This window comes from Thunnus maccoyii, chromosome 2 (assembly GCF_910596095.1).
Source record: "Thunnus maccoyii chromosome 2, fThuMac1.1, whole genome shotgun sequence".
Lineage (NCBI taxonomy): Eukaryota > Metazoa > Chordata > Actinopteri > Scombriformes > Scombridae > Thunnus > Thunnus maccoyii.
This window is the reverse complement of record NC_056534.1, coordinates 9,744,536-9,756,541: the sequence shown is the minus strand read 5'-3', so window position 1 is coordinate 9,756,541 and position 12,006 is coordinate 9,744,536. Positions and strand designations below refer to the sequence as shown.

Below are 12,006 nucleotides of genomic sequence, written 5' to 3'. Positions count from 1 at the left end.
GCTTTTAATACTTCCAATTTTCCTAGAGTGTACCTGCATGATCAACTTTGATAGAAGAAAAATGAGACCAAAAACAAAAATGGCAGCAACAATGAAACATAATGAAATACTAACTCCTTTATTTTTACACAGGTCAGACACAGAAACAGAAAATGTAAATGCAATACACTGGTTAAAAAACGAGAAGCATTGCTATCCACTGGAGATCCACTGTGTTGTCAACTTCTTCACAGTGATGGTTTGAGTTTTCCAATTATTTTGAAATTATATTAAGGCCCATTACAACATTAAAGGGAAGTCCCAGGAATTTTTATATAAATGTTGATCACTAGATACACTTAGAAACTATTGAAATTTAGAACAAAACACAAAAAAAATAAATGAAATGATGTAATATTTGTAATAATAAGATTTAGAGCAATAAGTATTACTATATGTGTATGCAGGTGCATATTTGTATGTCTGTGTGTATCTAAATTTTGCCCTGTGAGTATAAAATCAGATGAATGCAGCAGGCAATGAGTAATACAGTGAAAATCACATTGTGATCTCGCACATCATCACAAAGTAACTTGTGGAATGCCTTTGCAATCAGATTGTTGCCATAATAAGTGTGAAGGTTGAATGTCCACATAGCAAAGGATCCACTTCTAAACTGACACTATACTTATGAATCTGCAAAATGGCAGCATTTCAGTATTTTCACATCAGTATTTTCACATCTCAGTAGACGCACGTCATTAAAGCAACAAGACTGCAACTGTCCATTTACTGATATAACTATGAGCACTTGAGAGCTTGACTGAAGTTTATCTTGACACTATAATATTGATGCACCTAAACCTCAACATAGGAAAATATAAAGTTGATACAGAAAAAAGTACATTCTGTCCAATAGGATTTAGATTACATTCATATCTGTATTATTTTCAAAATGAAACTTGTGTAAAGAGGTGTGATGTGGTACCATTTTACTGCCCGTGACATTGCCTCTAGACTGAAGAAAATGATCATTTTCACAGAAAAGAATAAATGTTAAGAAGACCGAGAGGACACTCAGTGCTGGTTCAAAAAATGATGAGCTGAGTCCGAACCTTCACTGTGTGGGATGTTTGTGTAAAGGCTTTCCACATCAAGTGTAACCAAATGGTTATGTAGTCACTGATAATTCTGGTATACATCACTCTCATTTTGTTCTCATGAGGAAGATTAGCCCTGCCCAAAACCTCTTTAAGGAAGTTCTGATTCTGTTATTTTATTTCATTGACCTATGTATCGAGCATGTATCCTACTGAGAGTTTTATTAGATGTGCACAGGACTGTTTTTGCTTTATTTTTAGCCATGCTAGCAGCATGGCACTAGGGACAGCAATACAAGTCTGCAGGGTGGTCTGTCCAGACTGAAATCAACAACTATTGGATGGATTGCTGTGGTATTTTGTGCAGACATTCATGGCCCCACAGGATGAATCATACTGTTTTAGGTGATCCCTTGACTTTTCTTCTAGCACCACCATGAGGCTGACATCTCTGGGTTTTAATGAAATACAGTTTTATCAAACTGTCAAATAACATATTTTGATTTTTTTTAAATTGAAAAAATGTAAACACAGTCTCTCCAGGATATGGGAAAAAAACATTATTTTCAGCAAACATTAATGAATAGTTACTTTTAATGTCATAAATTGAACAAAAATAATAATAAAAATGCTAAATAATAAAAACATCATTGTGGCATGTGCAAAAGTTTGGGCACCCTACATAGTCAGTACTTAATAACACCCCCTCTTGCAGATATCACAGCTTGCAAACACTTTTTGTAGCCAGCTAAGTCTTTCAATCCCTGTATTTGGGATTTTCTCCCATTCTTCCTTGCAAAAGGCTTCTAGTTCTCTAATATTCTGCGGCCTTCTTGCATGCACAGCTCTTTTAAGATCTACCCACAGATTTTCAATTATGTTTAACTCTGGGATACGGAGGCCCTGAGAGGCAAGTGAGAAAAAAAAAAAATTCTGGACGCAGATTGGATATCTGAAATGGTTTGATTCTATTGATATCCAGTGGGACAGAGATCATAGGGCTTTCATCATTTTCATAACAACACCAGTTCCAAAATTTGGGGCAATTTTATTTAAACATACTCTCTTTTAAAAAGTGCAATGAGATTGATGATGAGACAATATTTTCATTGGACTGAATCTTTGAACTCTTGCTTCCGACTTGACATTAAACAGACTTTGGTTTAATTATGTAATATCTTGTCTGCAAGAGATTTCATACAGTGAAATTAATCAGGTTGTGTAAATGTCTGATTATGTCCTCCAAAAATGTAGATGCAACTCTGACACAGTACTGAAAAGTTGGAATCTTGTCATGTCCTCATTTGATCAGGTTCAGGTACTATTCCAATCAGCAATAATCTTATATCATGGCAAACAAAGGGAAGGGTCTAAGAGTAAAAAATGAAAGGGAAGTGAGAGGCGTAATTATAATGTATTGAGAGCTCGCTAAAAGTGGGTCTTTTTAATGTACAACACGTTGTACAATCATTAGTGTTTTTCATAAAAGTATTCACGAGGCTAAAACGAGTATTACAACAACAAACACTTAGAAAAATGATCCTGGCAAAATCAGTTTTTTTTCACTTGGCAAAACTTTTTTTCCCCCTTGTTTCACAGATGAAAAGTTAATTCATTAAGGAACTTAGAACTTAGAAAGATTATCCTGACAAAACCTTTTTTTCTTGAGTCATAAATACAGGAGAGAAAACAATTTAGATCAGACTTAGAAAATGGATCGCCTCTCAGGCCTTCTGTACAGGGGACAGAAGGGCCCTTTCCAAAACCTTCAGCTTGCATCTCATGAGGTAGTCCATAGTGGATTTCAGGGTATGTTTAGGATCATTATCCTGTTGTAGAAGCTATCCTCTTTTCAGTGTCAGCTTTTTTACAGACGGTGTGATATTTGCTTCCACAATTTGATGGTATTCAGTGGAATCCATTTTTCCTGTGCTGCTAGCTAGCATGATACCCACAGTTGTGGTTTTGAGTGAAATATCTCAATATTGGATTGCTTTCCATTTCTTACCTCAATCCGACCCAACTGCTAGGTGTACTTTCAGGGAAACGGCTCCTGTGGCCAGGTGAGCTCTGCACAGTGGGATGCCGATGAGCAAATTTAACAGTTGCTAACAACTAGCGTTCATTAGGAGAATGAATCAAGGTGGGACCTGGACTAGTGCAACATTGTAAATTGTATTTGGCCAGTGGACCTCCTTTAGGACCTTCTTCCTGTGTCTATGTTCTTGCTCCCACCCGAGACTCATCTGACCAGTGAGTGAAGTGAATATTCTCACGTGGCTTGTGGTGCAGCATTTTGGCTCACTTGGATTTTTCTCTGTGTGAAAATTGAACCAAGGTTTGCCTGCTCCTATTTGTCAGCAAAAATAGAGATTTTGGTAAAATTCTTATTATTTAAACTACATTTTAGTCTCATCTTTTTTTGTCAACAATATTACATGTTGATATAGTCACAGTTAGTATTTAATGATGTCAGTACCATGTTGTCATCCTCTCGTCTTAGTCATGGAAAAAAAGGTTGTTGACGAACATATTAAGTCTTAGTTTTGTTAACGAAATTAACACTATATTTGATCGTAAAATAGTCATTTCAGTCATGATTTAAGCAAATATGCCAAAATATGCTGGTATCAGCTTCTCAAATGTGATGATGTGATGTTTTTCTTGTCATTCATTATACCCTGGGATCCTCGGGCATGGGGCCTTCTATCTGTTCCTGACTCTCGGCTGAAGACTAAGGGGGACAGAGTTTTTGAAATAAGAGCCCCGAGGCTCTGGAACACCCTGCCCGAGGAAATAAGGCAGGCTGAGTCAGTTGCTTCTTCAAAAAGTATTTTTATCACATCGCCTTCCCTCATTTCACCTGATTCTAGTTTTTTATTCTGTTTTATGGGTGTTATTATCTTAATTGTTATGTTGCTCTTTTAGTACTTTTATTCTGTTATTTCTGTGTTTTCATTTTTATGACGCACTTTGTAATTTATTTAATTTACTTTTATTCAATTTTAGCAATAACTCTCATGTTATTGCTGTGTTTTTGTTTTTATGTGAAGCACTTAGTAACTTTTAAATAATATAACTAAAGATATTATTATTATTATTAGTAGTAGTAGTAGTAGTAGTAGTAGTATTATAGTATACTGATAATCTTTGGGTTTTTCACTATTTTCTGACATTATACAGACAAAAGGGTTAACCAACGAACTAAAATAATCCACAGATTAATCGATGATGAAAATAAAGGTTAGTTGCAGGTGCGCTTTGGTTTATAACCAAATATCAAATACCTACAAAACTAATGCCATACCTATCATCCTCAACTGTGCTTTGTGTTTAATTCTAATTAGCACTTTTTAGCATGCTTTTAACAAGCTGATGGTGAACATGATAAACATTATACCTGATAAACATCATCACGTTAGCATTGTCAGTGCCTATAAATACAGCCTCACAGCACTGCTAGCATGGCTGTTTTCTCTGACAGCGTCTACACAGCCTGCATGGTAAAAGCAGCACATCAGTGTTGTGGGCTAATATGTGTGCTGTATGGATAGCTGTGTTAAATAATAGGGGTGTATCAGTTCCATCAGACAGATATGAGTCAGATGAAAACACTTTCTGTGTGGCTTTCTAACACTAATGGCTTTTACATTAAAGGGGACCTATTATGCTTCTCCTTATTTTCAGTCATATATATAATGTTAAAAGTGGCTGACGTGTCAAATAACGAGGTAAACGTATGAAGTAATCCCTGGGAGCAAAAAGCACCAGCTTCAGTCTGCTCTGAACACTCAGTTTCCAGCATTTTTTTCTACTTTCAGCCCAAGCCGACATTGGCTTGTGACAGATTTCTATATATGGTCATCTGCTCCACGCACAGCATGCAACTTCACTGATCCGCTCCGCTAACATTATGGCATTTCTCCATTGTTTTGGCAGTAGTCACACCAAGCCATGACTCCATTACGCAGCACTGAGTAGAAAAATAAAATAAATTGTCATCATCACTGTGGCTGTTTCTGTTTGTACTATTCCTCCCTGCATTATTTCTAACTGATCCACTGAACAAAGAGCTCCAAATATGTCCATATGTTGTTATGTTGACCGCTAACGAAACTCTGCTAATTCGGGGAGGAACACGTTTCACTTCCTGTAAATTCTTCATGATAAAAGTCTCCCATTATTTAGTCATTTAAAGGCTTTTGAAGCAGGAAAACAGGAAATGTTGGGTTTTCATCAGCTGTAACTTAACACAACTCTTATACATGCTACCCTTCAGCAACTTTTGGATAGCTGGCCAATCAGAACAGAGTGGGCTCATCGGGAGGGGGCCTTAAAGAGACAAGAGCTAAGACTGCCTATCAGAACTGAACTGAGGGGCTGCATAAAGGGCCAGTATAAGATAAATAAAGATTTTTTTTAACTGTGAATCATGCAAAGCTACGCCAGTGTAGTCCACAAATAAAAATTTAGAGCTGGAAATGAGCATAATAGGTCCTCTTTAACAAACACATTTAAACTAAAGCTCGCCTCTACATTTTACAATGCCTGCAACCCTGCAGCTGTAGATTAATACATGCAAGATCTCCATCAGTCACAAGCTAAGCTGCTTGTTTTGACACACAAGCACCTAATTAAGTTCATATAAATGATGTTGATGCGTAACTCCTTATTTGAAGGTTAATTTACTGAAAAGGCTTCACTGACTTATAATGTTACATTTTATTCTGGTGTTGCTGATGCAGCTGTAAGAACAGTATTCAGTCAAAATGGTGAATCTGCTGGCATCAGTGAATTTTCTCACTTCTGCCTCCCTGTCTTTCCTTCATTTCTCTCTCTCTCATTTCCTCTCCACGTTAGTCTTAACACTTCTTATCTGTTTGAGATCCAGAGCCCTGCCACTTCAGTTTAATGTCTGTAACCTTTGATAATCTGTGTAAAGCTGTATAACCCTTGCTCAACCACCTGTGTGCGTGTGTTTGTGTGCATCTGCACGCACATTTGGCCACTTGAAATCCAAAATGTTACATTGGGGCACTAGTGCTTCATCAGACAATGAAGCTGTTATCTTAGTTTTCCTTTCCGACTGGCTGTGGGAGTCCTGACAGTCCTCAGCTCCCATAGCTCCCATCCATCAACTTGTCCACTGCATCTCACACACACACATCCACTGGCACAACACAGTCTGTTCTGAGGACAAACTTCAGTGGTGTTTCAGACACTGAGATCTCCATGGTAACTTTTTCTTTGATGTAAGTGTTCCATGTTCCCAGAGCCCCAGCAGTTTCTAGAGCCGTGTGCACACACGTGTTTTTGTGTGTGTGCCTGAGGATATGGCAAAGCTTTCAGACAGCCGCACAGGGAAAGAAAACACCAGGAACCGTCAGGGAAATAAAGCCACAGAGTGAGGCAGTTAGATGGAGCGATGGAAAGTAGTCACAGGAAAGCTGGAGTGATTAGAGAAAACATTGAATCGTCTCACTGCAGTTTCCACGTCTGTGTAATAAAGATGACTTTAGAATGAAATCAAGTCCTACATTGTAAGCGGTAATGTGTTTTGGGTAATAAAGGCACCAGGTTTTGACAAAAAAGAAGAATGTTTGGTTCTGCTGCATCAATTGTGAGCCTGACAATGTTAAAGGAGTATGAATCAGTGGAGTACTCTGCATGAGATGGTTCTCGGTGTTAAATGTTTGTCACTGTTATAATAGGTTCATTTAAGTCATTTTAACATATTTTAAAATGGTTTCTTCTATCTTCAAAAAATGGCAGAGAGCACAAAAAGTAAGGAAATTTGTGTTTGGTAGATTATTTCTTTGTTGTAACAATGCAATAAATCTTATACCATTGGAAAGCCTGTTTATTTTACTTTTAAATGGTGCCACATTTGTAAGGAACATGCATTTGTGAGATGTGCAACAGAACTGAGTATGTGGGTTGTGCCCATGAAAAATATGCCAATCGTCTCTGCCAATGCCAAACGGCTTGTTCTGCCATTGGCTCTTGTTTGGTGTTTGGTCGATTGGATGATTGAAGTTTGAAGAAACAAGACATATCGGCAATTTAACAATTTATTCATTTAACAAACAGGAGGCTCAGTAGCGTGTGGAAGAATCATACTATTTATTTGTATGTAATTTGTATGTAAGCAACTTCTTTTTGATAGCAACTTTTTTTTCTTCTTTTCTTTTAATTGATACAATATTACATGACATAAGACATAAGCCCCTTTTTTCATGGTGGGAATGTTGTGCCGTTATACACTGTTCTGTATAAAATGTACAAACACAGAATGCGAGGCATTGTCGTTCCGACGCGCAGAGTGGATGTGACGACATACGTCAAGTCAACGGATTCTATTCATTTTCTATGGAGAGCTGGAGATTCAGCCATGCAGTGCATGATGGATACAGCGCGGCAAGTTTGACAGACCATTCGTTGTATCTGTATTTGCATAAACATGACTCAACCTCAACTTTATGCAAATGAGTCCGTCCAGCACAACACACCTGGCTCACAAAACTCAGATCAAACTGTCAAACAGGCAGTACTGATCAAATATGAATCAAAATTCTGTCACTGCATTGCCTAATTCTCACCTCAAATGTTTTCAGAAACATATTTTTGTGTATCGTTTAGCTGTAATATGAGAGAGTTTTTGACCAGACCTCCATTTTTTCCTGCTCGATAACAGACAAACCAAAACCAGTCAACGCCCAACTCGCAGCACGTCTATCGCATCGACTGCAGTGTTTCCGTGGTAAACTACAGCATTACTTTTTAGAGAAAAGCAGTCATGGAGAAAACAGCACTGGCCACCAGCTGGAGTATTTACTGGTCTGGTGCGTGCAGAGTCGTCCTCACCAGAAGTGGCTTGCGCGCTGCATAAGAAGAACCAAACGTCTTTTTCTACCCCATCTAAGGTCTGCACCCCTTTCTGCCCTGAACCAATTCTCACATCTCCTCACATGAATCCACCATTGTACGTGTCAACATGTTGTATACGATGCACAGCAACTTTGCTCGCATTTGAAGACTGATAATGTGCACAGCTAGCGAAAGCACCTCAACACTCAACTCAATTATTGTTTGAAAGCAATGTTGCTGCCTAATGCGTGTGTTATACATCACACTAGACGCCAACACTGTTGTGTTACACGTCACGCCTCTGATTCCTGAACGTCGGCATGCTATCTGAAATCACACACTGGGGCACAATTATGCCGTCTCTGTTTGGTTCAGTGTAAAAAAAGCAAAGCTGGCAATGGCAAAACAGTTTGATATTGCTGCAGTATTGTTACAACCTGTGGGAGGTTACAAGTTTAATTCTTAAAGTATAAAATATACTGTCAGTTATGGTGGTGTTTGTCGAGTGTATGAGGCAAGCATGTACTGTATGTATGAAGGTGTAAAAGCTATGGCAAAGAAAGAAAAAAGACAATAAGGATAGGGCTGGAAAGTAAAAAGATTAAAGAAATGAGCAATAACAGTAATACAATATACAGTATATGATGGTCTAATGAAAGACAGGAGCACACATTTAATTTCTAAAAACCATCAGTGTTGGGAGTCACGGTGGCCTTGTGACCACGTAACCACAACAAATCCGGCCGGGGAGCTTTGTTGCATGTCATCCCACATTCTCTCTATCTCCCCTAATTTCCTGTCTTCAGCCTCTTGACTGTAAATTATCAAATAAAGGCAGAAATGCCAAAGAAATATGTAAAAGAAAAGAACATACAGTAACACTAAGGTCATCTAACTTGCTAGCAAGTATGAAGAGTTTAGCTTTATGTACACTTTACATATTAAAAACATGCATTAAATCTCAGAGCTCCCCAGACTTGAGAGTTGATTTCTTGTTTTTATATGCTTTGATGGGGGTCACATTGTCCAGATACTTTTGGAGTGGGGGTATAAGGCAAAGATTTTGGGGGGTCTCAAGTGCAAAAATACTTGGTTAAATCTAGAAAAACTGCAGCTACTGTTGCAATAAAGACTTAAAACTGGAAGCAGAATCGATTAATAGTACAATAAAGTGACAACATTAAATTTCATAAAAAGCAGAATGAATCAACTATGGAAACGTGACCACTCCTCTCGTTCTACCAGATGAACCAGATGACGTCTTTAAGTGAAAATAAAGACAAATCTATCAGTCCTATAACTTCTCTCAGCAGTTTACTTGCTCGTAATCAGCTTTGAACTTAAGCTCACGCCGGTGCATTTTTCTACTGTAAAAACAACATTAAAGCAGAAAGTTATTCTGTCTCTCAAGCAGCCTCCATACTGTGTTCAACCTTGCTTTAGCATTGTGCAGCCAGGTAGCAAATGTCATTAGTTCAGTTATCCTCTCCTCTCACCCATCAGAGATTTGTTGGCTGTTCACACAAGTGAACAACCGAGTTCAGCTCAGCCTGTTGTGTGTGAAGAAGCACACTAATTGGTTTGTCGAGTGGGATTTTCTTTTTAATTTGCATCTGAATAATATAATACAATATAAAACAAATATAAAATAATATAAAACTATTCTACTTTCCAACTGATTCTTTTCTATTGCTTAAGTCTGTTCAGATTTCCTAATGATAACAATAACGCCGGGTTTAATTAGGATCATTTAAAAAAACAAAACATTCTCATCATATTTTTCTGGAGAATTATTTAGCTTCCTTTGGGGGAACATTTTCTGGCCTTAAGTAAAAAAAAAAGGGTCCATGTGGGAAATAATGGAGTGCAACATACATTTCTTGTTAATATCCTCATTCATTCTTTTTTTGTCTTTTGCTCTTTTGTTTCATATTTAATTTCTTTTCTCAGTATTTTCCTTTCACCCTCGGTTTTATAAGCCTTCTGAAGATACTTGTCAAACACAGTCCTGTGTCTCTTACACACATTGACACAGGACGTTTCTCAGATGTCTCAATATCTTCCCAGCATGTCATGGGACTGCGCTTCTCTCTACCTTCCTCCCTCCCCGCAATGCTTTAATTACTTTGTCCCTCGTTTCCCTCATCCCTTTCTCCTTCACTCCATCGCCCAGAGCTGCTCCTCATTCCTTTTAATTAATCCACACAGATTTAGACACCTTCACCCTGCTGTGAATGCATACACACACAACACACACACACACATTCGAATACTTGACAATTCCCCGTAGACAATAACAACTTTAAGTGATCTTGCTTCACTTTGAAAGTTTTTCTCTAGAGATGTAGTGGAAAACCCAGGTCTTATTGTTTGATATTGTGTATTGTCTATTGATGTTTGTGTGTTTGTGTGTTTGTGTGTGTGTGTGCAGGGCTCCAATGGAAACATGCAGCTCATGGAAACCGAGTTCTCCAAAACTCTAGGACAGATGGTGACACTTCATTTGCATCACCAGAAGAGCATCCCTGCATTCCTCTCCGCCGTGACCCTCGACCTCTTCAGTCGACAAACTACCATCTAAAGTTATTTGACTCCATCTCATACGCTGGGCTGTACAATTCAAGACGGGATTGGGTTGTTTTTTTCCCCTCTTTTTCTTGCTTTTTATCTGCCACTTGTTGTCTCTCTTTTAAGATATTCATAAAATGTGTCAGTATTTCTCAACAACAACTGAACAGTACAGTCAGCGCTGTGTTGCGGAGGATGAACACCTTGTTCTTATGAAACGTTTCCATCTTACTTTCACATTCACAAAGCTAAGAAAGCAACACGGTCTCCCTGCTTGTATGTGAAATATTTCAACAATGATAGTGTGGAAAAATACAAATGAGGCTGTCGTGAAAATGGTACCCAAAAGCCACTGGTATTTGAATTTGGAGGGTTTTTTTTTCACAGCAAAAGGTTGAAACACCCTTCCCACCACATTGTTACTACACAATGTGCTTGGAAAAAGAAGAGGCGATTTGTTTGGTTTCTGAATCTGCAACAGACTTGTTTTTTTTTTTATGTGGTCTTTACCAAGGCAGAGTCTTTGTTGACTCTTTTATCCTCCCTTTCAGGGTCCTTGTTCACAACTAGTCTCATTCAATCCAAAAATGGAGTTAAAGAAATCCCTCTGAATACAAGACCAGTCGCTTTTCTTATTTGTGTCTTAAAAGAATTAAGTTAGTTCTCATTAGATTTTATTTAGTTATGCAATTGGTATGATTTTTATTGTTTTGGGGTGTTTTTTTTTTTTTGTAGTTTTGATTTATTTTTTTTATAAATGTGCTTGAATTGAAGATAAAGACGAAAACTCAAGTTTCCTGCTCTCGTCTCTCTCTGGTGCTTTTCGTCGGAAGCAGCGAGAAGGGAGGAGGTGAAACATTTTAGAGGGGAAAATAAAGCGATAAGAGGTCACTTTGCTTCCCTCTAACCACATTCGAAATTCAAACTCGTGTTTGAACGTGGAGAAAAAAAAAAATTAAATATTTGATCTGCGAAGATTCAAAATTCACAGTGTATAAGCACAAAAGGCCGTGCTGTGCACTCAAACGGGGAGTGCTGGTAAAATGCACTGTCACCTCAATCTATTGCTTGCCCTGTTTGTTGCCCTCGGTAAACCACTCTATTGTTCTTCTTTTCTTTAACGCGAAATGGAGAAAACTAGAGAGCTGTGCTGAATATGAATCATGAAACCCAAACCATCTGAGAAGTAATGAAAATTTAGGATATTATAGATGGAAAAATTATGGGTAAAGGTAAGAGTATACATTTATTACTGTCAAGTTTACAACAATACATAAGTTTAGGATTAGGCTACGTGGCCTGTGTTCTAATAAATTTGAACAAAATGCATGTTTGTTTTCAGCTGTTTGAACTTTTATCGTGGCTCAAAGCAGCGATTGAACTGACAAAGCACACTTATGGAAAACACCAGGGATGCTTTGAACATTTTCGGAAACTGAAAATCTATTATGCTTACTGTTGTGACCTTTATAACACAGAAATAAGTATCTGG

At 37.9% G+C, this 12,006-nt stretch overlaps 1 protein-coding gene across 1 annotated transcript in view; it reads left to right on the top strand.

Annotated features, from left to right (window-relative positions):
• mad1l1 (mitotic arrest deficient 1 like 1) overlaps positions 1-11,841 on the top strand; it is a 63,206-nt gene extending 51,365 nt beyond the window's left edge. Inside the window, exon 18 of the mRNA XM_042387979.1 lies at positions 10,378-11,841. Coding sequence (XP_042243913.1) covers positions 10,378-10,527 — 150 coding nt within the window. The 3' untranslated portion in view covers positions 10,528-11,841. The remainder of the gene's footprint in view (positions 1-10,377) is intronic.
• The last annotated feature ends 165 nt before the right edge of the window (positions 11,842-12,006 follow it).